The sequence below is a fragment of the Narcine bancroftii genome, chromosome 4, assembly GCF_036971445.1.
Source record: "Narcine bancroftii isolate sNarBan1 chromosome 4, sNarBan1.hap1, whole genome shotgun sequence".
NCBI lineage: Eukaryota > Metazoa > Chordata > Chondrichthyes > Torpediniformes > Narcinidae > Narcine > Narcine bancroftii.
The window spans coordinates 187,928,761-187,954,257 of NC_091472.1; the positions used below are offsets into that span (position 1 = coordinate 187,928,761).

Below are 25,497 nucleotides of genomic sequence, written 5' to 3' on the forward strand. Positions count from 1 at the left end.
AGAAGAGATGACCCAATAGGGTGGTGACTGTGGCAGTAAACCAGTGAGGCCCTTCAGCGGCTGTGGGACCCACACATGCTGTGGGTGATGCGGTCGGGAACCTGCGTGGTGTGTGGGGTTCTGAAGAATGGCTCTTTGGATCTGGGATTCGAGAGGGAGCTGAGAACAAGGGTGGCTCCCAAAGGGTCTCTGGCGCTAAAGGTTTCCTGATCATATCAGAGGATTGGATCTGGTGTTCGGGCTGCTGATGGATTGAACAGGAGTCCATGGCTGCAGAGGCTGCAGGAGCACTGGAAGCAAATTCATGGGAACTCAGTGACTCTGAAGGACCATATTTTTGCTTCACTTCTTCTCGTACTGCAAGAGGTATTGAGTGGCACTAATGGCGAATCTTTTGCCCCTTTCACACTGCCAACACACCTAGGAAAAGGGAAAAATTGCAGGGCCCAGGAGCCTTTCACACCACCATTATTTGCAGATAACTCTGCAACTTGGGATTTTAAGGGGGTCCCACCTCAGCGGTGACATCACGAATGATGTATTACGTGCAGTGCTCTGACAGGCCCGCCAACTGATTCTTGCCCAATAATAATTTTTTTTCATACACACCAAATCAGCTGCAAGTGAAAATCCTCTTCCCTGGTATAAAATGATAAACACTCCTTCTATTTCCTCTCCAGTGAGAACATTCACGTTTCTTTTGCAAACATGTTGCCATAACATTATTAGCCTCTGTATCTGCTTCTGATTGGTGTAATTGAGCCTTCCAGAATTAGATTGATAACATTGTTTTTTTTTCAATTGCACATAATGCTGCTGGGAACCGCGCTGAGTTTGAACCTGTTATTTTTTTGGCCAACTGGTTAATAGTTGCTCAACTCACTTATCATTCTTCAGAGTTACCCAACTCTGTCACAGCGTGGTCCATTCTAAGAGAAAAGTATATATAATTTTGAAACCTGATCCAATGTAGTTCTACATTTGTTCAGTTCAGCCTGAAAGGGTGCAAAATGGGCAGGTGTTCCTTGTCCATAGAGGAGAGAGTGGCCAAGAAGCCCCAGCTACTTGAGTGGAACAGGCGGCGGGCGATCCCTGCTGGGGTGGCTCGGGAGGTGTCTGTTCGATGCCCTTCACGCCCAGTGCAGTAGGAGAACATCCTGGTGGGGAAACCCTCACGCCGCTCCCCCGGGTAACATGACTGTTATTTGAGGAGGAAGTGGTGGCTGCTTTTGGGAGGGGAGCTCAGTTCGTACTTGGAAAACGCGAGAAGATAGGTGCTGTTTTAACTGCATGTTCCCTTGGCAGCCTGGTGTCATGTCTGTGCAGCAGTTCACCTTGTTTGTTGTGCAGCTGTTGCCCCAGTACCATGAATTCTACAGTCGCTAGATTGATCTATGTATTAATTTTGCTTCTGGGTAGTCTTGTGGGTTATTTACGCTGGCACGAGGAATAGCAATACAACAAAAAAATTCCAGGATTTTCTGAAGAACTGCGCAGCGGGGCGATGGGCCTGTCGGGATGCGATCGTTGTGGGGCTGATAGGTGGGAGATGGGGCAAGAGGTAAGAGGAATGGAAGAGAGAGGGAGGGGTGCAGAGGCAGAGGAATGGAAGAGGAAGGGGGTGGGGGGCTGTCGGGTAGCAGGGCTCAGGCAGCATGGTGGTGGGGTGGGGGGTGGGTGGGTAGCTGTCAGAGCTTGGCTGCCAGGGTTGTCAGAGTGCAGTTGGCTGCACTGTGAAATATAACTGCCAGACTGACGCAAGCACGTCATTAATGGTGCGCAGCAAGTCAGATAGACTATTCACACTGCCAGAAGGCGATTGTTGAGTTAACTTGGCTGGACTCTTGATACATGCCCCCACCATGTATCAGAGCCTGGTTGAACTTGACTCGCCCTGCCCATTTATGTAATTTCACACATCAAATTGGAGGGTTAACTCTCATAATCAGCAATGTGAAAGGTTTCATGTAATATTACGTTCTGTGCTATTATATGACAATAAAAGAATTTTGCACTATATCATTAAGCTGAAAAATGGGCAGAAAAGATTCACAAGGAAGTTGCTGGGACTGGTCAGCTTGAGTTATAAAGAAAGATAGGATAGGCTGGAACTTTCCTCCTTTGTGTAATTGGGAGAGGGGTGACCTGATTGAGATTTACAAAATCAGGAAGGCATTAGCCACTTTCAGATGGTCACAATACACGACTGTAAAGCCACACATTGTACTCCTATGCGGATGTTGGGTGGCCATCTGAAACTGGAGTACCCAGCTAGGAGGTCTACTTACCTAACCCTTCTCCAGTAGGTCTAATATCCTGCTCTGAAAGCAGCTGGGCTGCCAGAGGATGGGCTGATGACGTCGTCACCCATCGACTGGGTTTCAGTGGGGTTTTTTTACGCACAGCACCGACAGCGTGAGTTGGAGGCACAGGCAGCATGAGTCAGGCGGGTGAGGGGGAGAGACTGGCAGCGTGAGTCGGATGGGCAAGGGGGGAAGAGATCTGCTGTGTCAGTCGGGCAGGCGGGAGACCGGCAGCGTGAGTCGGGTGGACGAGGGGGAGGCACCAACTGGCAGGGATGCAGGGTGAAATTCATTTGTACGTCTGCAAATAAAAAATGCACTAGATGCAAACTCAAAATATACCATTAATTTGTTTTTTTTTTGGCTGAGCTCTGAGACTTTTTTGAGTCTTGATATTGTTTGTCAATCATGCCTTGACGCGCTGTAAATGACGTCAAGGGAGCTTGGGCGGGACTAGGCCACAGTCCCGAGGAGCGGGCTATCGTTGGTAGATGGCTATCCATCAGCTGGCACATTCAAGTGTCAGAAAGGCGTCCTCTCCGTGGCCTTCTGAACGTTTCAGCTGCACTCCCCCAGCCGCGACTGCCAGCGCATGATCTACGTGGGAGCACCTGAATGTGCCGATGTATAAGATGAATGGTCACAGTCTTTTTCCCCAAGATAGGTGAGCTTGAAACTTGAGGGTATAGATTTTAAAGTGAGTAGGAAAAGATTTAAAGGGAATTTGAGGGTAATAGGTGTATGAAATGAGCTGCCAGAGGAATTGGTGGCAGCAGGTCAAGGTGGCATGAATAAGGAAGACCAAAGGGACTTAATCTGTGATGTAAAACTCTAAAATCCAATCACTGAAATCAATGGATGAGATTCCAAATTGTGGATGCAGTTCACGAAGCAATGCTGGGATATGCTGAATTCACCTATCTTCATGTTGTTGGCTCCCTCCCGTGTTTAAATAATATTTTGTCTGTTCCATTTTGAAAGTTAGCACTAGATTTCATTGTGAGAGTTGCAAGAGAACTTACTAAGTGATGTGTTGATTCATCGAGGAAGCAACTCCAATGCATTGTTTTCTTCTTCAGACAGAATTAATCACTGGTTTCTGTGGAGTATGGTCATCAATAATACATGAGATTCATGGTTTAATCATAGGTTATTGCTTCCAATGTTTTAAAAATGCTTAATTTTATATTGGTAACTGCTTTGTGTTTTAGTTTAACATGTTACCCTTGGTGTGACAAGGGAATGTATAAATGGGAATATATAAATAAATAAACAAAAGCACAGCATTTTGTGATTATCAAAAATAATCCATCCAGGAACTCTACTGTTACAAAATATTTAAACCAAGCTTTACAAATTAGTGAAAATTTTAAATTGACATTCATGTATAATGAGTGATTAATAAAGTTATATCTGGGGAAAAATGCTGTTATTCTAACATTAGTCATTTAAAAAAAATACAAGCATAGCATAGTGAAGGACCTCATTGAAGTCATTCCTAGAGGCTCGGGCATGTGGAAAAGATCATTGTGCTTTGTCAGGAGGAAGCTGTTTTCTATACTGCTTCCTGCAACACCAAATCCATTTCATGTCAGCTAAAATAATTTTTCACTCTGTGAATATTCTTTCTGCAGATTTTAAATGACATTATCTAAAAACAGTGCAGATGATTTGACGATTGGGAAAGACTTTTTTTTTAAACAAAGGCTGGAACAAGGAAGCACCGAAGAAGGATGAGTCTGCTAAAACCTAGTGGGCTGAAAGCTCCCAGCAAGATTGCCAAGCCAGCAAGTACTGCAGTGAAGCAAGTGGCTTCTTCACAATCAGCAAGTAAGTCGTCTAAATCTCCCAATTAGATTTTATATATATTGCAAATGAAGGCCAGGTTTACCATTCTTAATTTATTTGTAGAGGTTATTTTGGTTCGTTTTGCATCCTGATGCAGTGCTTTGTTAAATGTTTGATGGAAATGTGTAATGAGATTCATCACACAGTTCTTCCTGCTGTTCTCTTTAGATCTTGTAAGCTTCAACAGGGTCAGTTAAATTTTTAAATAAAATACCAAGGCATTGTTTTGGATATAATTTTTATATGCATATTTGTACAGCTTGGATAAGCACATTTCCAAAATATGCATCAGCCTGTTTAATTGCCTTGCAATTCAACTGCTTTACAGTCAGTTTGCATGCTTATTACTGCACACAATGGAGAATAGAGGAATAGCCAGTTGTTTGAGTTAAAAACCAGCAACGTTTTTGATTTGGGGAAACATGAGTAATAAATAGAAGGTACAAAGGGAATGCATATAAAAGCTTCAGTTTACGTGCATGAAAACCTCTGTATTCATTTTTAAACACTGACAGGATTCTAATGTAGAGCTTACTTTAATACTTAATGTGGGCTGCCATTGTTCTGGCACATTCATCATTTATTTGATAAATTAAATTGTAATTTTTCATTGAATTGGATGATGGGTGTGGTGAGAAGAGAGAAAGAGAAATAGTAATTCTATTAAAGGAAAAGGATCGCATGCAGTTTTGAGACTGAAAGATCAACAGCATCCACAATGATAAACCTTTAGGAATAACTAAATTTGGTGGGATGGAACAATAACTAACTGTAAAAAATGTCATGCAGTTCTTTAAAATTATTTTTGTTTGTGTGGTTTGTGTCTTGGTTCTAATTAGTTCTATACAGTAGTTATTCATTTATAAAATTTATTTTAAAACTATTATTCCATTATCAATAGTGTTAAATTGTGTACCTGTTACTACTTGACTGTTTCCAAAAGAGGTACTAAAAATTGTTGCTTTTTTCACTGCTGTCATTTCTACGTTAAAGCTAAAAACATGTAATTGAAGAGGCTATATGACCGTGCAACATTTTTTTTTGTCAGCCCTTGTGTTATGATTTTTAATTTTCTATTTTTTCTTGATGGTAACTCGGAAAATCATGCAACCATGGGGTGCAAAAGAAATGAGAGAAATTGAAGTAAATGCAGATAAAGATTAAAAAGTAAAGAATCTCTGACATTTAAGGTCATATAATCTATGTATTTAACTGTCACTGCCATAACTCTTTCCTGTACTGTATGTTTTCCTGAGAATAAAAACAAATCCAAACATTGTAAGGTTTTGGATTCTAGAACTTGAATCCTTTCCCTTATTCTCCTATTGCTGTCAAGGCAGCACTCAATATCCATTCTTGATTGTACTTGAAAAGATATTGCTGAGTCATCATCTGAACTATTGAAGTTCTTCTGGTGAAAGAACTTCTGCAAAACTGTTCTTTAATTTCCATGGATTTTTAACCATAGTAGAGGGTAGAAATGATATGCTACAAAGTTCAAGATTATTGTCACGTGTACCAAGATGGAGTGACTGATTGTTTTGCAAGCAGACCAATCAATATCTTGTACATAGTACAAGTAAGACAGTACAAAGGTGCAGGGTTACAGAGAGAGATCAGCTGGTATGGAGAAAAGGCAACGTAATTTTACAATGGACAAGTTCATTCAGGACCCTGATAACAATGGGAAAGAGACTGTCCTTGAATCTAGTGGTATGCGATCTCGTATTTGTGAATAATTTTCCCTTTTTTTTAAAATTTTTTTATTTTTTACACCATAAATCACATTAGCCATGATATACACTATTTCTTTTTCACACATATACAGTGACTTCCCCCCCCCCCCCCCCCTTTCCTCCCAAACCACCCCCCCACCCCCCCTCTCATCCATTTTAGGTATACAATCTAGGTTGCATTAAGCCAGTCAGACAATGTTGTCATTCAACAAAATTACACCAGAAATTCTACTGAGTCCATTCTTTTCTTTCCTTCTCCTTCCATCAACTTAGGTAATGTTTGTCCCCGGTAGGTTTTCGCTATTGTATTTAATGTAAGGCTCCTATACTTGTTCGAATATTTCAATATTATTTCTTAACCAATATGTTATTTTTTCTAATGGAATACATTTATTCATTTAAATTTGGTAGTTTCTTCCTTTTAATTTGGTTATGTATTCCATTAATATTTAAAGTCATATAGTTCAGCGTAGCCCTTTTATATTTTGTTTATCTTCTCTTTCTGTTTTTCCATCATTACCTTTCTTCCTTTTCCATTTCTGTTTTCTTATTTTCAACTCTTTATAAGACAACATTCCTACAACATCCAACATTTTCCTTATTCTCCTATTTCTATCTTATTTATCCCCAATCTCCCCATCACCTCCTGAGTTGTCCTTTAACCCTTGTCGGACAACTACATCTCCCCTCTCCATTTGGATTTGCGAATCCACTCGCAAGCATCAACTGATTTTGCAGTGACCGCTATATCCCCCCACCCCGCCTCCCCCAGAAAAGATTTCACTTTTCATATGTCACAAAGGTCACTCTTTTAATTCCCTCCTTATTCTCTCTATTCCATTACCTTCCCTTATTAATTCTTGTCTATACTATCTATATTTTCCTCTAAGTACAGATACATTCATGTATGCTCATTGTCTCTATTCACTCTTATACCTCTTTACCCGCATACATATCAATCGTGATCATTTTTACTCTCATTACCCGTCTTCATCCCTCAGTCTATTTTTGTCTTTACCCACATACATATCAATCGTGATCATTTTAACTCTCATTACCCGTCTTCCTCCCTCAGTCTATTTTTGTAATTGTTCTGCAAATTTTCGTGCTTCTTCTGGATCCGAGAATAGTCTGTTTTGTTGTCCTGGAATAAATATTTTCAATACCGCTGGATGCTTTAGTATAAATTTATACCCTTTCTTCCATAAAATCGCCTTTGCTGTATTGAACTCTTTTCTCTTCTTTAGGAGTTCAAAACTTATATCTGGATAAATGAAGATTTTTTGCCCTTTATACTCCAGTGGTTTGTTGCCCTCTCTTACTTTTTCCATTGTCTTCTCCAGTACCTTTTCTCTTGTAGTATATCTTAGGAATTTTACTACAATAGATCTTGGTTTTTGTTGTGGTTGTGGTTTAGAGGCCAATACTCTATGTGCCCTTTTTATTTCCAATTCTTGCTGTAGTCCTGGACATCCTAGGGTCTTAGGGATCCACTCTTTTATAAACTCCCTCATATTCTTGCCTTCTTCATCTTCCTTAAGGCCCACTATCTTTATGTTATTTCTTCTGTTATGGTTTTCCATTGTATCTATTTTTTGAGCTAGTAGTTCTTGTGTCTCTTTAGTTTTTTTATTAGATTTCTCCAATTTCTTTTTTAAGTCTTCTACCTCCATTTCTGCTGCTACTGCCCGCTCTTCCATCTTGTCCATTTTCTTTCCCATTTCTGTTAAGGTCATCTCCATTTTATTTATTTTCTCTTCTGTGTTGTTTATTCTTTTTCTTAAATCCTTAAATTCCTGTGTTTGCCATTCTTTAAATGACTCCATGTATCCTTTAATAAGAGCAAGTATATCCTTTACCTTGCCTTTCTTTTCTTCTTCTATTTCACCATACTCTTCCTCTTCTTCTTCCTCTGGGTTGGCCATCTGTTGTTTCTTTGTTGCCCTTTCCTCCTCTTCTTTCTTGTTTCTATTGTCTTCTGTGGTCTCTTCTTGCTGCAGGTGTTCTGCAGCTGTCGTTGCCGGCTGTGGAGATCGACTCCCCAGCTGGTCCCCCCTCCCGTCGGTGTGTTCTTTTTCATGCACGGTTGCGCACTTTTACTCGGCTCAGCGAGCCATTTTTGTAGTCCATTATTTACCGACCTGAGGGAGCGGGTTTCTCTCTCCGCAGCGGGCCTCTTCGGACAGGTAAGGCCTTCACCTTTTTCCTCCTTTGTCTTCTCTTCCTCTCTTCTTACCGTTGCTTTCGACTTTTCTTTTTTTGTTGCCATCTTCTTTCCACCTTTATACTCACTTTTCTGTAACTTTTATTTCTGTGCCATTGTGTTTTCTCTTGTTTTTCCCGACTTTTCTGGAGAGGGCTGGAGTTCACCGTCCGGCCACTACTCCATCACGTGACTCCTCCCTGTGAATCCTTTTCCTGATGGACATAGGGTAAAGAGAGTGTAGCCAGGGTGGGATGAGTCTTTGAATATGTTGGTTGCTTTACCAAGATGGAGTTATGGATGGAGGGAAAAGGGCAATGTGTGATGGCCTGAGCCCCGTTCACGATCCTCAGCAGTTTCTTGCATTCTTGGGTGGAAAAGTTCCAATACTACACAGTAAGCCCTGATGCAGGTGACATGCCAAATTTCCACATGCTTTTGATGAAATGTAGGTTCTAGTGCATTTTTTGGCTATTGAATTGACATCGGTGGACCAGGACATGTCACTGGAGGTATTTACCCTTGGGCACTTGAAATTGTCTATTATCTCCACCTCAGCAGCATTGATGTGGACTGGGTAGTGAACTCCACATCTCTTCCAGAAGTCTGTAGCCAGCTCCTTTGTCTTACTAACATTGAAGAAGAGGTTGTTATCCTGGCATCAAGCCACAAGTCCTTCTATTTCTCTTCTGGACTTCATCTCATCGATCCTAACTACAAATTTATCAATGGAGTTGGAGCTGTGTTTTGCATGGTGTCATGGATATACTTGATGTATAGAAGGGGACTGACCATGGACGAGGTGCTGTCACCAATCCTTACTGGCTGCAGCCTCTGGGATAGAACATCATGCATCCAAATGTAGGGAGGGATGCTGGGTCTAAGATCATTAGCTTGGGAATTGGTTTGTTAGGTAAATTGTGTTGAAAGTGGAGCTATAGTCGATAAATCAGTAAAGGTTCCATTATTGTCACATAATACTACATTCAGAATGTAACATACATGAAATTCTGTAACTTTTTCTACCGTAAGACGGACAAAGTCGTCATTTTGCTCAGCTTCTCTCACAGAAACCTACATCACCTAGTATTCTTAGGCGGTCTCCCCTCCAAGTCCTGATCAGTTCTGAGCCTGCTTGGCTTCATAATCTGATGCAGGTGTCCTTGTCACTGTGTTCTAGAGCTGAGAATAAGCATCTCGAGTCCTATTTTAGTGATATGCAAATTGGAGTTGGTCAAGGGATGCTAGTAGGTTGGAGTTGATATGTTGTGGTAATATTCATGTGTAGTGATACTCCGTGACATGTGGCAGCTTTCAGGTTCCTATGGAACAGAGGTGCCTCTTGGTGGTGGAGTCAGAGTAGCCTTTGGCATTGCTATATGATACAGTTTCTCCATTGTATATACTTCAGTCATGGTCTGTGTTGGTCATGGATGTGAGTCATAGAGGGAGGGCTCTGGTTTATGTTGTTAGCAGTTAAGAATTAAATTATGCATCGAGGTACTAGAATCGAGTTTTTTCAGCTGGTTAAATGAGGGCGAAATGATCAAGGTTTTCATCTTTTAAAGGTGCAAATGATAAAATTGGTAGATCAGAGTTGAGATGTCCTAATGTTTGCTGAATCTCACTGTTTAATTCCACGCAGAGAGAATGTCCACTTGAATAAGAAACTTGTGGGATTTCTTAGAATGCATGGATGAGTAAAGTATCACAAAGAAGGGACACTGAAGTTCGGGAAACTTTGTAAATGTAAGATAAGCCAGTCAATTCCAGTGAGACTGACTCAAACAATAGAGTATATTGAAAATTAATGGTATGAGGAAGGAGTTTTCAAAATGAATATAATTTTGTTAAATTGTGATGGCTATCCCTCGAGGTCAAGGATCGATGGACTTCGTTCATGACATGTGTCTTATTCAGCACCAGATGTTGTTCAGGCAGAGTGAAGACTGCCATGGACGTTTTTGGATGAGATGCAAATTGTAGGCTGGCTAATAGGCTAGATAGAGTTGATGTGAGCCAAGACCAGCCTCTCAAAGCACTTCATGATGTCAGCCACCACTCAAATGTCATTTAGGCCCGTTAGGATTTTTTAGGGTATCGCTATAATGGAGCTTGCTTGAAGCAAGTGGGAATTATGGCCTGTTGCAGAAAGGTGTTATGTACACAGTATATACCTGTGTAAAAGTCAATCCCCTATTTTATTTGGCCAAAAATTCAGTAATTTTCCATTATCTCGTAAATGTCAACACTGGTCTTCAATCCTTGCACCACCGGGGAGGAGTCACGTGATGGAGTAGTGGCCAGACAGTGAACTCCAGCCCTCTCCAGAAAAGTCGGGAAAAACAAAGGAAAACACAAAGGCACAGAAATAAAAGTTACAGAAAAGTGAGTATAAAGGTGGAAAGAAGATGGCGACAAAAAAAGAAAAATCAAAATTAACGGTAAGAAGAGAGGAATAGAAGACAATGGAGGAAAAAGGTGAAGGCCTTACCTGTCCAAAGAGGCCCGCTGCGGAGAGAGAAACCCGCTCCCTCAGGTCGGTAAATAATGGACTACAAAAATGGCTCGCTGAGCCGAGTAAAAGTGCGCAACCGCGCATGAAAAAGAACACACCGACGGGAGGGGGGACCAGCTGGGGAGTCGATCTCCACAGCCGGCAACGACAGTTGCAGAACACCTGCAGCAAGAAGAGACCACAGAAGACAATAGAAACAAGAAAGAAGAGAAGGAAAGGGCAACAAAGAAACAACAGATGGCCAACCCAGAGGAAGAAGAAGAGGAAGAGTACAGTGAAATAGAAGAAGAAAAGAAAGGCAAGATAAAGGAGGTACTTTCTCTTATTAAAGGATACATGGAGTCATTTAAAGAATGGCAAACACAGGAATTTAAGGATTTAAGAAAAAGAATAAACAACACAGAAGAGAAAATGAATAAAATAGATATGACCTTAACAGAAATGGGGAAAAAAAATGGACAAGATGGAAGAGCGGGCAGTAGCAGCAGAAATGGAGGTAGAAGACTTAAAAAAGAAATTGGAGGAATCTAATAAAAAAACTAAAGAGACACAAGAACTACTAGCTCAAAAAATAGATACAATGGAAAATTATAACAGAAGAAATAACATAAAGATAGTGGGCCTTAAGGAAGATGAAGAAGGCAAGAATATGAGGGAGTTTATAAAAGAGTGGATCCCTAAGACCCTAGGATGTCCAGAACTACAGCAAGAAATGGAAATAGAAAGGGCACATAGAGTATTGGCCTCTAAACCACAACCACAACAAAAACCAAGATCTATTGTAGTAAAATTCCTAAGATATACTACAAGAGAAAAGGTACTGGAGAAGACAATGGAAAAAGTAAGAGAGGGCAACAAACCACTGGAGTATAAAGGGCAAAAAATCTTCATTTATCCAGATATAAGTTTTGAACTCCTAAAGAAGAGAAAAGAGTTCAATACAGCAAAGGCGATTTTATGGAAGAAAGGAAATAAATTTATACTAAAGCATCCAGCGGTATTGAAAATATTTATTCCAGGACAACAAAACAGACTATTCTCGGATCCAGAAGAAGCACGAAAATTTGCAGAACAATTACAAAAATAGACTGAGGGATGAAGACGGGTAATGAGAGTAAAAATGATCACGATTGATATGTATGTGGGTAAAGACAAAAATAGACTGAGGGATGAAGACGGGTAATGAGAGTAAAAATGATCACGATTGATATGTATGCGGGTAAAGAGGTATATGAGTGAATAGAGACAATGTGCATACGTGAATGTATCTGTACTTAGAGGAAAATATAGATAGTATAGACAAGAATTAATAAGGGAAGGTAATGGAATAGAGAGAATAAGGAGGGAATTAAAAGAGTGACCTTTGTGACATATGAAAAGTGAAATCTTTTCTGGGGGGGGCTGGGTGGGGGGAAATAGCGGTCACTGCAAAATCAGTTGACGCTTGCGAGTGGATTCGCAAATCCAAATGGAGAGAGGAGATGTGGTTGTCCGACAAGGGATAAAGGACAACTCAGGAGGGGAAGGGGAGATTGGGGATAAAGAAGATAGAAATAGGAGAATAAGGAAAATGTTGGATGTTGTAGGAATGTTGTCTTATAAAGAGTTGAAAATAAGAAAACAGAAATGGAAAAGGAGGAAAGGTAATGATGGAAAAACGGAAAGAGAAGATAAACAAAATATAAAATGGCTACGCTGAACTATATGACTTTAAATATTAATGGAATACATAACCAAATTAAAAGGAAGAAACTACTAAATTTAAATGAATAAATGTATTCCATTAGAAAAAATAACATATAGGTTAAGAAATAATATTGAAATAGTCGAACAAGTATGGGAGCCTTACATTAAATACAATAGCGAAAACCTACCGGGGACAAACATTACCTAAGTTGATGGAAGGAGAAGGAAAGAAAAGAATGGACTCAGTAGAATTTCTGGTGTATTTTTGTTGAATGACAACATTGTCTGACTGGCTTAATGCCACCTAGATTGTATACCTAAAATGGATGAGAGGGGGGGTTTGGGGGGTGGCTTGGGTGGAGGGAGGGGGGGGGAGAAAAAGTCACTGTATATGTGTGAAAAAGAAATAGTGTATATCATGGCTAATGTGATTTATGGTGTGAAAAATAAAAAATTTAAAAAAATAAAATAAAAAATCCTCGCACCACCTGCCCACATGCCGAAGCTCCCGACGCCTCAGTTGCGAACTTGCACCTCTGCCCACTATTAGAGCTCCCGACTCCTCGAATGCAGACTCTCAGCCCACAGCCCACCTATCAGAACTCCAGACACCCCCAACAACTCAGATACTTACTGTGGTCCCCATTTCCCCTGTGGTAGGATGCGTGTTTTGACGTGCAGACTCAAATATTGCTTTAATTCATTGTGCTTTATTCTTTATCTGTTGAGAAATCATTTGGACTTCTACTACTGATGTTGTAGTTTGTATTCTGGTGTGAATTTCAGCCCCTCAAAAGTAGTATCCATGTAATTGTCAACCCTATTAATTTAACATTTAAAAAATGGTCTGCAAAATTCAATTTTTACACGAGTATACACAGCATCTTTGAATACACCTGGCAGTTGATCTTGGCAGGATCTCAGGATGCACCCCAGGACTCTGAGCCATATCTGTCTGGGAATGGATTTTAATAATTGAATTGTTTTGATCAAGATGTTCGCAGAATTTGAAAGTCTTGACAAGTGACAACACTAAGAAGTCTAGCTCAGCTAACTCTCATTCTTGTCAATATTCTTTGGAGCATTTTGTTGAGTTAAGCTCATTTTGGACAGGGAAGTGAAGGTCTGCCAACTCTAATTTCTAGGTCACTAAAATATTTTGTCAGACAGATATTCCTGGGGATGGCCTGTACAAGCAGGTTACATTTTTCCTTGGGTCAATTGTCCAAAAACAGAAAATACCATCACAACATTGGCATCAAAAGTGCATGAGACATTGACAAGAAAGAACAATTACTAAAAGTAGAGAAAGAAAAGAAAACAATTCTGCCATTCATAGATTTGAATATTGGCTTGAGAGTTTAATGATATTGTGGGAACTTGTTCGCATGGGTTGCATGTACTAAATTAGGCTTGGTAACCTGGGAGTGGTCAGTTTTGATTTATAATGTAATAGATTGCCATTTCTGACATATTTAGCTTCTCAGTAATTGGAAATAATAACTGAAAATTTTGGGTTTAAGTCATCAAGTAGCATCCATACAGAGAATAGTGTTAACTTTTCATGTCATTGATCTTTAACTGATGAACATCAGCAAATTTATTTTAACATGAAATGATTTCCAAAAACAGTAGATCAAGTAATTACTGATTATCAAAATTTACTATTTGGAAAGACGTAGTCAGATTTGGGATAGTCAGGCGTGACTTTGTGCAGCTCAGGTTATGTCTTACACATTGAGTCTTTTTGAAGAGATGGCAAATGGGTGATGAGGTTAGGGCAATGGATGTTGACTACATGAACATTAGTATGGCATATTACAAGGACTCCGTGGTAGGCAGGTTCAGAAAGGATGGGATTCTGAGTAATTTGGTCATTTGGATTTGTAATTGGTTGACCTATAAATGACAGAAGATGGTGATGAAAGGGTGGAGGTCTGTGACTAGCAGTGGGTCCCTTATGCTTTAGGATGTATATAAATGACTTGGATGGAAAAGTAGGTGATTGGGTGGTGTTGTGGATCAAGGGTGATCAAAGAAAACAATAGAATATTATTGGTTGTCCTTCGGTTCAAAGAAGACACTAATAATAATAAAAAACCTGTGTGTGATGGAGTTTTAAGTGGAACAGCTGTTGCACAGGGGCGATTCCACTCTCTTGGCAGAAGAGACCTTGATCCAGTGGCACAGACAACTATTATGGCTGTTTTAGATGACCATGACTTCTAAATGTCTTGTCATGCTCTTAGTGCTCCACAACGCCTACTGTGCCTGCCTTCTTGACCGTTGGATCATTGTGGTCTCTTCCGCTCAATCCGCCAGGGCCAGACTTCACACGCTGGGATAGACAGCTCCCCTACCTCACTGAGGATCGCAGATCCATTGGCTACCCTCACGTGATTTAGCCGTCTGCTGAGACGGTTTACCGGAGTGTGGCTGTGGTACGTACTACAGGTACTTGGAGCCACAGGTGAGAGCTGATCGGGTGTGAACCAAAGATGGACAAGCTGCCCGAAAAGTGCACAACAGCACCCCCCCCACCCCCCCATTCAGAGGTGCTACCCCTCTCTAAACATCCCATACACCCCAACAGGATATAATCAGTTACTAATAATGGGCAGAGAAATAGCAGAAGATATTTAATCTGATAAAGTGTGAAATTTTGAAGTTTTGGAGGTCAAATGTAAACTGAAAGTGAAGTATACATTGGCAGGACTCTTAAAAGTTTTGAAATGCAGTGTCATTGCTCCTTGAAAGTGTAGTAAAGGTGGGGCATTGAATATAAAATTAAGGATGGGCTTTGGAAAGGGTTAGGTGGGCTCCTGCTACTATTATTTTCTGTTCTGTCTGTTCCGTCCCTCAGAACAGAAAAATTAGCTAGGATATCTGGTGCATGTAAATTGAATATTGGATAGTCCAGGCTTTGTTGCCTGACAGTGTAATAATTTCTTTGTTTGCTTTAATAATTCCAAACAAAGGGCAATATGCATGATTTTGGAAAGAGATTAATGTTTATAGAACTACACTGTGACAAGAAATTGAGAGGGTGAGAGAAAGAGGAGTTTATATTTAAAAAAAACTTTTCCCAAAGAAAATCACAAGAATGTTTTCAAATAATTTGCATTTTTTTTCTTGTATACAGCATCCATTGCTACCACACAAAAAACAACATCTGGAGAAATATCTTCAAGTGTATCCACCACGGAGGCTCAGGAAGAACATGTGGCTGACTTCAGAATTGGAGAACGCATCTGGGTAAATGGAAGTAAACCTGGCTATATTCAGTTCCTCGGGGAGAGTCAGTTTGCCCCAGGCCAGTGGGCTGGAATTGTTTTGGATGAACCAATTGGTAAAAATGATGGTTCAGTTGCTGGGGTTCGGTATTTCCAATGTGAACCATTGCGTGGAATATTTACAAGACCTTCAAAGTTGTTGCGAAGCCCAGTGACAGATGGTGAAGCTGGTGGTTCACAAACTCGAGCAACACCTGTTTCCAGAGCCATATCGCCAACATCTACATCTACCAGTATTACAACAGCTCCATCTACTACAACTGCTCAAAAAACTTCATCAGGTGGAGCTCAGGAATCTGCAGCAATGTCCAATCTCTTAAAAACAGGAAGTGAATCTGTGTCGAATCTCTCAGAAGCTGGATCTGTTAGCAAGAAAGGCGAACGTGAATTAAAGATTGGAGACCGGGTCCTGGTAGGTCATTAAGTATTTCTCTGATAGTTTTTGTGCATCTTGCACAAGTGCAATTTATCACTTTGAGTTGATTTCTGCCCCAGCCTTCCAAAGTTACAAAAAACTTTCCTAGACTTGCTGAACCTTGGTCTTCCCCTAAGAACATGCTGGAAATACTCAGCAGTTAATGAAGTTCTGGCTTGAGGTCAGAGTCTTCATCGAACTCTCTACAATCTAGTTTCTTCTCTTGATAGAAAACCAACCAAATTTGGACTTCTTCATTGACCAGATCCTTATTGTAAAAATATTGTCTGACACATCTAATATCTATTGTTTACTCAAAGTCTGAATGCTGTTTGTCTTTTGGTTCCCATATTTCCTTCAGTGCATTTGTGCACATCTTCACCTGCCTCTTCACCAATGTTAGAGGATGATACAGGACTTCAGCCGTGGGACTTACGTTGGGATGTTTTCAGGAGATGTTTGGTTTGCAACTAAACATCCAAAAAGATCTCGGTTTAAATTTTTGTCTGAAAGTAAGAACACAAATGCTGGAGAAACCAAGCAGGTCACAAACAGCATTATTTATATGAGCAATGATAGACAATTATTAACTAACTTTTTGGGCTTGAGCCCTTCATCAAGCTATGAGCAAAATGTAGGCAGGCACATGAACCTAATGTTGGGGGAAGGGGGAAGAGGTAAAGGTAGAAAAGGGAGGGAGGGCACAACAGAAAATGGGGGCTCTGTGAAGGGGATGGAAAGCTGGAGGAAAGGAGATGGGGAAAAGAGGGAGAATGGGGAGCGGTCTAGCAGAAACTAGAGGTTGATGTTAATGCCATCCAGTTGGAGAGTGCCCAGATGGAATATTAGGTGTTTCTCCTCGAACTTACAGGTGGCCTTGGTTTGGCAGTGCATGAGGTCATAGACATACTGCCTGGTTTGATCTTCTACCCACTGTTTTTGCATGCTCCTGCCCCACCATACTCGTATCAACTTGCCTTGACTCTATTCCTCCCCCTCTGCCTGGTCCAGTCCCTCCCTATCTACATCTGCAATACCTCACTTTCCCTCCATCTCTTCAATAACTTACAATTCCCTGAACTTGACTGCTTAATTTTCACTTCGTTCAATCTTTCTGCATCTCCTTCCCTCGTACAGAAGATCTCAAATTCCTTGCTTTCTTTTTTTCACAACATACCTAACCAATCTCCCTCTCTGCCTGTCAGAAGTTGTTCTTACCTTCAACAACTTCTCTTTTGATTTGTCCCACTTTCTCCTGGTCAAAGGAGTTGCCATGGGTACCTATGGATCCCACCAATGATTGCCCTTTTTGTTGTGCTGCAACCCTACACAGGTGAAGGCTCTCAACTCGTCCTCTGCCACACTGACGAATACAATTGTTTTGCCTCATGTACCCATGATAACTTCGTCAACTTTATTCACTTTCACCCTGACCTCAAATTCGCTTGGTCAATTTCTGACAATTTCCCCTTTCTTGATCTCTCTCTACCTCTACAGACTTTCTACAGACAATTTTTGGAAATCTACCAACTCCCACAACTACCTCAGCAACATTCTTCACACCCAATCCCTTGTAAGGATTCTATTTCTTTTTCTCAGTTTCTCTGTTCCCAAGAAGTGATCTTCCAGTCTAGATCATCTGATGTATCCTCCTTCAAAAAAATGGCTTCTCGTTCACCACAATCAACTCAGCCCTTACCTGCATTTCCTCCACATCTACCTTGGCCCCCTCTATCCCTAGACACAACAAAAACAGGATTCCCCTTGTCATCTCCCATGCAGTAGCCTCCATATCCAACATATTATCCTCCGCAATTTTCGTCACCTAAAATGTGATCCCCCACAAGACGCATCTTGCCCTCGTTGCCTTTCGTCGCAACAGCTCCCCTCTGTGACTCTCTTGTCCACTCATTCCTTCCCACTAACCTCCCCCTTGGTACCTTCCCCTGTGAATGCAAAAAGTGCCCACACCATTCAGTACTTCCAAGTGAAGCAACACTTCATTTGTGAATCTGCAGGAATCATTTGCAGCTTCAATTGTGACCTTCTCTACATCGCAGAGGCTGAACGTAGTTTGCTGACATCTTTGCTCTGTCTGCCTCAATGACTGGGATCTCCCAGTAGCCCACTATTTCATTTCTGCATCCACTCCCACGGTGACATGTCAGTCCATGGCCTCATTCACTGCCAAACCAAGGCTTCCCATAAATTGGAGGGGCCACACCTTGTGTTCCATCTTGACACTCTCCAACTGAATGGCATTAACATTGACTCCTCCAGTTTCTCCTAAACCACTCCCCATTCTCCCTCTGTCTCCTTTCCTCCAGCTCTCTACCCCTTCCCTCTCCATTCACAGAGCTATTCCCCTCTCCCTCCTGTTTTCTGTTGTGCCCTCCCTCCTTTATCCACCTATTACCTTTTGCCTGTGGGTCTGCGCTCCTCCCCATCCCTTCCCCACCATTTTATTCATGTGCCTGCCTACATTATGCTCATACCTTGAAAGGCTTAAGCTCGAAAAGGTAATAATGTATTTTTATCTTTGCAATATAAAGTATGCTCCCGGAGTTTGCGCTGAAGATGGCTGCATGCGAGATGGAAGGCTCGTTTTTTTCTCTGGCCAGGAAGGCTTTGCAAGGTGAGCCTGGTGGGCAGCTCGGTTCTTTGCCAGCAGCTCCTGGATTTCCTGGTTGTTTTCGTCAAACCAGACCTTGTTTTTCCTGGAAGAGAAGCCCAGTACCTCTTCAGTGAATTGCAGTATGGCCATTTTCAGCTGATCCCAGAGGGTTTCAGGAGACGTGTCTATGAGGCAAACTCCGGGAGATCCAAAATGAGTGGTGGGCTAGCCTCGCCAAACGAACCCAGCTTAGCGCCAACATTGGCGACTTCAGGGGTTTTTATGAGACACTAAAGGCGGTGTACGGCCCCTCACCCCAAGTCCAAAGCCCTCTGCGCAGCTCAGATGGCAAAGTCCTCCTCAGCGACAAGATCTCCATCCTCAGTCGATGGTCAGAACACTTCCAATCCCTTTTCAGTGCCAACCGCTCAGTCCAAGAATCCGCCCTGCTCCAGCACCCTCAACAACCCTTGAGTCTAGAGCTGGATGAGGTCCTCACCCGGGAAGAGACATATAAGGCAATTGAACAACTGAAAAGTGGCAAAGCAGCAGGTATGGATGGAATCCCCCCAGAGGTCTGGAAGGCTGGCGGCAAAGCTCTGCATTCCAAACTGCATGAGTTTTTCATGCTCTGCTGGGACCAAGGAAAGCTGCCTCAGGACCTTCATGATGCCATCATCATCACCCTGTACAAAAACAAAGGCGAGAAATCAGACTGCTCAAACTACAGGGGAATCACGCTGGTCTCCATTGCAGGCAAAATCTTCGCTAGGATTCTCCTTAATAGACTAATACCTAGTGTGGCCAAAAATGTCCTCCCAGAATCACAGTGTGGCTTTCGCGCAAACAGAGGAACTACTGACATGGTGTTTGCCCTCAGACAACTCCAAGAAAAGTGCAGAGAACAAAACAAAGGACTCTACATCACCTTTGTTGACCTCACCAAAGCCTTAGACACTGTGAGTAGGAAAGGACTTTGTCAAATACTAGACCGCCTCGGATACCCCCCCAAGTTCCTCAACATGGTTATCCAACTACACGAAAACCAACGAGGTCTGGTCAGATACAGCAATGAGCTCTCCGAACCCTTCTCCATTGACAACGGCGTGAAGCAAGGCTGCGTCCTCGCACCAACCCTCTTTACTATCTTCTTCAACATGATGCTGAAACAAGCCAATAAAGACCTCAACAATGAAGACAGTGTTTACATCCGGTACCGCACGGATGGCAGTCTCTTCAATCTGAGGCGCCTGCAAGCTCACACCAAGACACAAGAGCAACTTGTCCGTCAACTACTCTTTGCAGACAATGCCGCTTTAGTTGCCCATTCAGAGCCAGCTCTCCAGCACATGACATCCTGTTTTGCGGAAACTGCCAAAATGTTTGGCCTGGAAGTCAGCCTGAAGAAAACTGAGGTCCTCCATCAGCCAGCTCCCCACCATGACCACCAGCCCCCCCACATCTCCATCGGGCACACTGAACTCAAAACGGTCAACCAATTTACCTACCTCGGCTGCACCATTTCATCTGATGCAAGGATCGACAACGAGATAGACAACAGACTCGCCAAGGCAAATAGCACCTTTGGAAGACTACACAAAAGAGTCTGGAAAAACAACCATCTGAAGAAACACACAAAGATCAGCGTGTACAGAGCCGTTGTCATACCCACGCTCCTGTTCGGCTCCGAATCATGGGTCCTCTACCGGCATCACCTACAGCTCCTAGAACGCTTCCATCAGCGCTGTCTCCGCTCCATCCTCAACATTCATTGGAATGACTTCATCACCAACATCGAAGTATTCGAGCTGGCAGAGTCCGCAAGCATCGAATCCATGCTGCTGAAGACCCAACTGCGCTGGGTGGGTCACGTCTCCAGAATGGAGGACCATCGCCTTCCCAAGATCGTGTTCTATGGCGAGCTCTCCACTGGCCACCGAGACAGAGGTGCACCAAAGAAGAGGTACAAGGAGTGCCTAAAGAAATCTCTTGGTGCCTGCCACATTGACCACCGACAGTGGGCCGATATCGCCTCCAACCATGCATCTTGGCGCCTCACAGTTTGGTGGGCAGCAACCTCCTTTGAAGAAGACCGCAGAGCCCACCTCACTGACAAAAAACAAAGGAGGAAAAACCCAACACCCAACCTCAACCAACCAATTTTCCCTTGCAACCGCTGCAACCGTGCCTGCCTGTCCCGCATCGGACTTGTCAGTTACCAACGAGCCTGCAGCAGACGTGGACATACCCCTCCATAAATCTTCGTCCGCGAAACCAAGCCAAAGAAGAAAGAAAAATAAAGTACGCTATTTGACCTTGCTCTTTTCTCCAGCATCGTGTTTTTACTTTAATGACTTTGCAGACTTTCATGTTTTACTCCTCTCTTTTATTGTCCAAATGTCATTCAGTGGTCATTCTACCAGTTACCTTCATCATTCTCTCACTGAAATTTAACTTGGGTATTGGAATAAAATTGAAGAGGGCAGCATGGTTAGCGTAGTGGTTTTCGCAACGCTGTTAATGTGCCAACGACCGGGATTCAAATCTGTAAGGAGTTCGTACGTTCTCCTCATGACTGTGTGGGATTCCTTCAGGCTCTTAGGATTCCTCCTACAGTTCAAAACTGATCAGGTTTTTGGGTCTATTGGGTGTAACTGGGGGCATGGGCTCATGGGCTGAAAGAACAAGTTATAGTACTGTATGTCTAAATTTAAAATGTAAAACATTGATATTGAAATTATATGTTTCGGTGTTATAGTATTACCTATTTTCACCTTGCTGATACTTGGATGTCTTTGATATTAACGCAAAATACTCAGTGTGGCCAGTCTGGGTTTGTGGAGAGCATTGCATTTACTGGTTTTCTGAAGTTCTGAAGAAAGGTCATCAACCTGTAACGTTGAATCATTTTTTCTGTCTCCATAGTCACTGCCAGGCTTGTTGGGTATTTGCAGCATTCTGCCTTAGTGTTTTGTATCCTAGAGTTTTACAAATGTTTTCTTCCCACTCTCCTCTGATTTGATTTGGTTTTTTTTAAAAACTTTCTCCAGACAGATTTGCTGCAGTTGAGTTGTTTCACCATTCTCTCACAGTAATCTATTGTTCCATTTAATCTCCCTCGTTCTCTCTCTGTTTCGCACTTCTTTCATTCTTACCTCTTTCCCTGTGCAAGTTAAACCATGTTTGATATGTAGCTTTTCTAAAATCCAGTTAAAAGTTGACTTGAAATTTAATTCTATTTCTCTTTACACGGTTGTCCCCTAATTTGTTAAATATTTTTTCGTGTTTTGACTTCCAACACCTTGCATTTTTTGCTCACTATTTTTGAAGCAGCAATCTAACATGAATTTTAACATTACGGAATTCCCAATGAGTTTTAAATAGTTTTATTGTAAGACGGTGGTAAAACCAGTGTAGCATATGTAATTTCCTTTTTTTTGAAAATGCACACAGCATTTCACAATTTATAATTGTAGATCAATCAGTTTAAATTTTACTTTTTAAAATCCCATTATGCTGACAATTCAGATTAACTAAATGATTTCAGTTGAGGAATTAAATTTAGCTTACTGAGATCAATGAATAAATCCTTGCACACAATGTTTAGTGTTCATCAGAGAAAGTGGGATTGTGGATAGGTGCTTAACTCTGTATACAATTATTACTCAACTAAAGTTGTATCTCAGGGGACTGACTCTTAAGAACAAAATATTGAATAATTGTGGATAATGTAATGAGGGTCTGTAAGCATTTTCATTCGAGAAGATTGTATTGATAATTAGTTCTGTTTATACACCCTACTATATCTTTCAGTAATGGACTCTGCATTGAGTTAGCATCTAAGTAAGAAAATTGACATTACACACTATTTTGTCTATCTAGTGGAAAAAAAAATCAGAACAATTTAACGGAATGTTATTGGTTCATCAGTGGTGGATTTTAAAAAAATGATTTGATATTAGCATTTGTGTCATAAGATCCTGGAAATACCAGACAGGTTATACAGTAAGTAGAAAAGAACACCTTTAACATTCAATATTTGTTTTGTAAAGTCATTGATCTGAAGCTCTTAGTCTATAAATGTTTCCTGATTGTTATGCATTTACATTTTTTAACTTTAGCTTTCAGACATTGGCTTCTGTTAAAGCCATTTTTAAAAAATAAATACATACAGCACAGTAAAAGACCATTTCAGCCCACGAGTCCGTGCTGCCGAATTTACACCCAATTAACCTACATCCCCGGTACGGTTCGAACGGTGGGAGGAAACCAAAGCCCATGGGGAAAACCCACGCAGACACTGGGAGAATGTACAAATTCCTTCCGGTGTGGGGTTTTAACCCTGATCCCAGTTGCTGGCGCTTTAAAGGTGTTGCACTATCTACTAAGCCAACTGTGCCACCCATTTGAATTTGAACAGGATTTTTAAAACAAATCATGTTTAATTCAATATAATTAAGCAAGTTCTAACTTTTGCCAGCCATTTGTTGCTTCAATCAAGTGTCATTATTTCAAATAAATAGGTTTAATTAATTTACTTGATTTTATACATAGTTTTAAAATATGGTTTTGATGAAAAGTCATTTTTCATCATCCGTACAGTAGGTACTTGTGTTATTGCTTTTGAAGAGCAAATTATACTCAGTTATAAATTATTGTTTGCTTTGTTGAAAGAATAGGGACTTTCCTGGATGCTGCTTGATCTGCTGAGAGTTATCAGCATTTTCAGGGTTTTTTAAAAAAACTTTTCAGTTCATGACATGTTTGTTTCACAACACCTTTACAGTGGCAGAGATTGGGAGTGGACTAGGGTTCGAATCCCGCACTGTCTGTAAGAAGCTTTTATGTTCTCTCCATGTCTGCGTGGGTTTTCTCTGGGGGCTCCAGTTTCCTCCCACTGTTCAAAAGATACCGGGGCATAAATTGGGCGGCACAGACTCTAGGCCGAAATGGCCTTTTATGGTGTCTACATTTTTTAAAATTAATGCACTCGACATTTACTTTCTTTGATCCATTCCTGTAGCCTTCCATGTATATTTTGTACAAATGATTCCGAGTTGTCACTCCAGGTCTTCACTTGCACTTCTGTTATTTTAATCTTGCATTCCTTTTTGTTTTGTGGGGTGTGTGATTATAGTTGTAACAATTTCATGTGCAGCTGAAATTGTCAGAGGGCAAATGTTGCTAAAAGTGGTTTTCCCCATTCTGGTCATTTCCACTTTTTTTTGTAGGTGGGCTCCCTTAACTACATTCAGCTCCTTTAATAAAGGAGACCAAAAATCTGAATGGGAACAAACCCAATCATCTCATGATAAAGTGAGTTTAAATGTTAACTATACAAATTGACAATGTGGAAGGAACCCGTCCAGTCTATACCAGAAGAAGCTGTCTCTTGCCTTAAGTCCAAGTTAGAGTTTACTCCAACCACAGGGATGACGGCTTTAAAATTCGCAGCAAGATGTTACATCAGGGCAATCATACACACAGTAGTTTTTGCTGCCTTCACGAGCTCTGATCATAAAATTTAAAATATAGTATCTCGGTATGTTCCCTTGACCAAATATCAGTGTGCACTTTAGAATCTACATAACAAAATAATGGAATGTAGAATAGTTTTAAAAATATTTTTCATTATTTTATAACTTTGTTTAAAAAAAAAAGCCATTTCAAGAGAATATGCTGCAATGCTATATTGTAACATTTGGAATCACAACTTTTAGAGGTAAGGTAAACTACTGCAAATAACTCTTTTTGTGCGACATCATGCTGTGAATTGAAAATGGACTGCACTCCCTGGGGTTGGAGTATAGAAAAATAATTGGATGTTGTTACTCCAGAAAATCATAACTCCAGATTTTTTAAATTGCTTCAATGAAAAAAAAACATAGCTTCCTCCTATGTTGAAACCTTCTATCATTGCTAATTAGACCTGATTTTCCAAGGATCAATATATTTTGTTCCATTTACTGTATGTTGCTAACGGATGCAAGATGGAAGGAATGGAATGTGATTTTTTTTTTCTCTCTCAATGATTTTGTACTTTTAGGTCATGAAGCTGTCTTTTCCCTTTCAAAAGTATTTTATATTATGCATGTTCTTGATATGAATGATTACATTCTGTTAACAAATTAACATTTTAAGTATGTGTCATAACTTAATTTTATAACTGACTGTAGCATAATGATACCTCTTCCTCATACCTAGTAATTTGCTAGTAAATATTGATGCACCATCAATTACTTCAAAAGGCTAGAAGTTGTATAGACACCGATGGGCTTTTATTAAACAACAGAATGGAAGTACATCCATGCTGGTCAACTGCCCTGGACTGAGGAGGGAGCTGTGGCACAGCCGCCTTTATTCAGGGGTCTGTGGGAGGAGGCATAGGCACAGTCAGCAAGGGACTTGTCCAGACGAACTATAGGACTAACTCAGCCAAAACACATATCGTGGTTTACCACATTCACCCCCTTGTTTTAGAAAGAGTCCAGCAGGACCAAGTGAATTAAATGTTCTTGCAAATTGTGTCTTTTAGGTGGTCTGGTGTGCTGCTGTGACTATCATAATGCCAGCTCTAGAGCAGCTGTTGAATTCTGGATGGTCTAGAATACCTGTATATTGGCATCAGCTTGGTGGATGCATGGCAACGGATCTGGCATGCCATCTACTGGGGCTAGGGTAACATGACATGGTCCTAATGCATCGTGGGTAGCGGTAGGTGAAGGGGATGGTTGGCAATGATCTCAGGAACTCCTGAGTGCACCAGGTCCCAAACAGTGTCCTCGCACCCATCAGGGAACGCCACATAGACGTTTTTGGGGTTGGCGTGGAGGAGATAGACCCTTTTGACCAGTGGGTCAGACTTATGGCTCCTCACATGC

The 25,497-nt window shown here is 41.3% G+C and overlaps 1 protein-coding gene across 10 annotated transcripts in view; it reads left to right on the forward strand.

Annotated features, from left to right (window-relative positions):
- The window catches only part of clip1a (CAP-GLY domain containing linker protein 1a), a 179,303-nt gene that overhangs the window by 12,845 nt on the left and 140,961 nt on the right, over window positions 1-25,497 (forward strand). For 9 of the 10 annotated variants that reach the window (XM_069933240.1, XM_069933242.1, XM_069933250.1 and 6 more), the window contains exons 2-3: window positions 3,938-4,133; window positions 15,437-15,999. In XM_069933240.1, the coding sequence (XP_069789341.1) occupies window positions 4,037-4,133; window positions 15,437-15,999 (660 nt within the window). In that variant the 5' untranslated portion in view covers window positions 3,938-4,036. The remainder of the gene's footprint in view (window positions 1-3,937; window positions 4,134-15,436; window positions 16,000-25,497) is intronic. The other variant, XM_069933241.1, reaches the window with a different exon arrangement.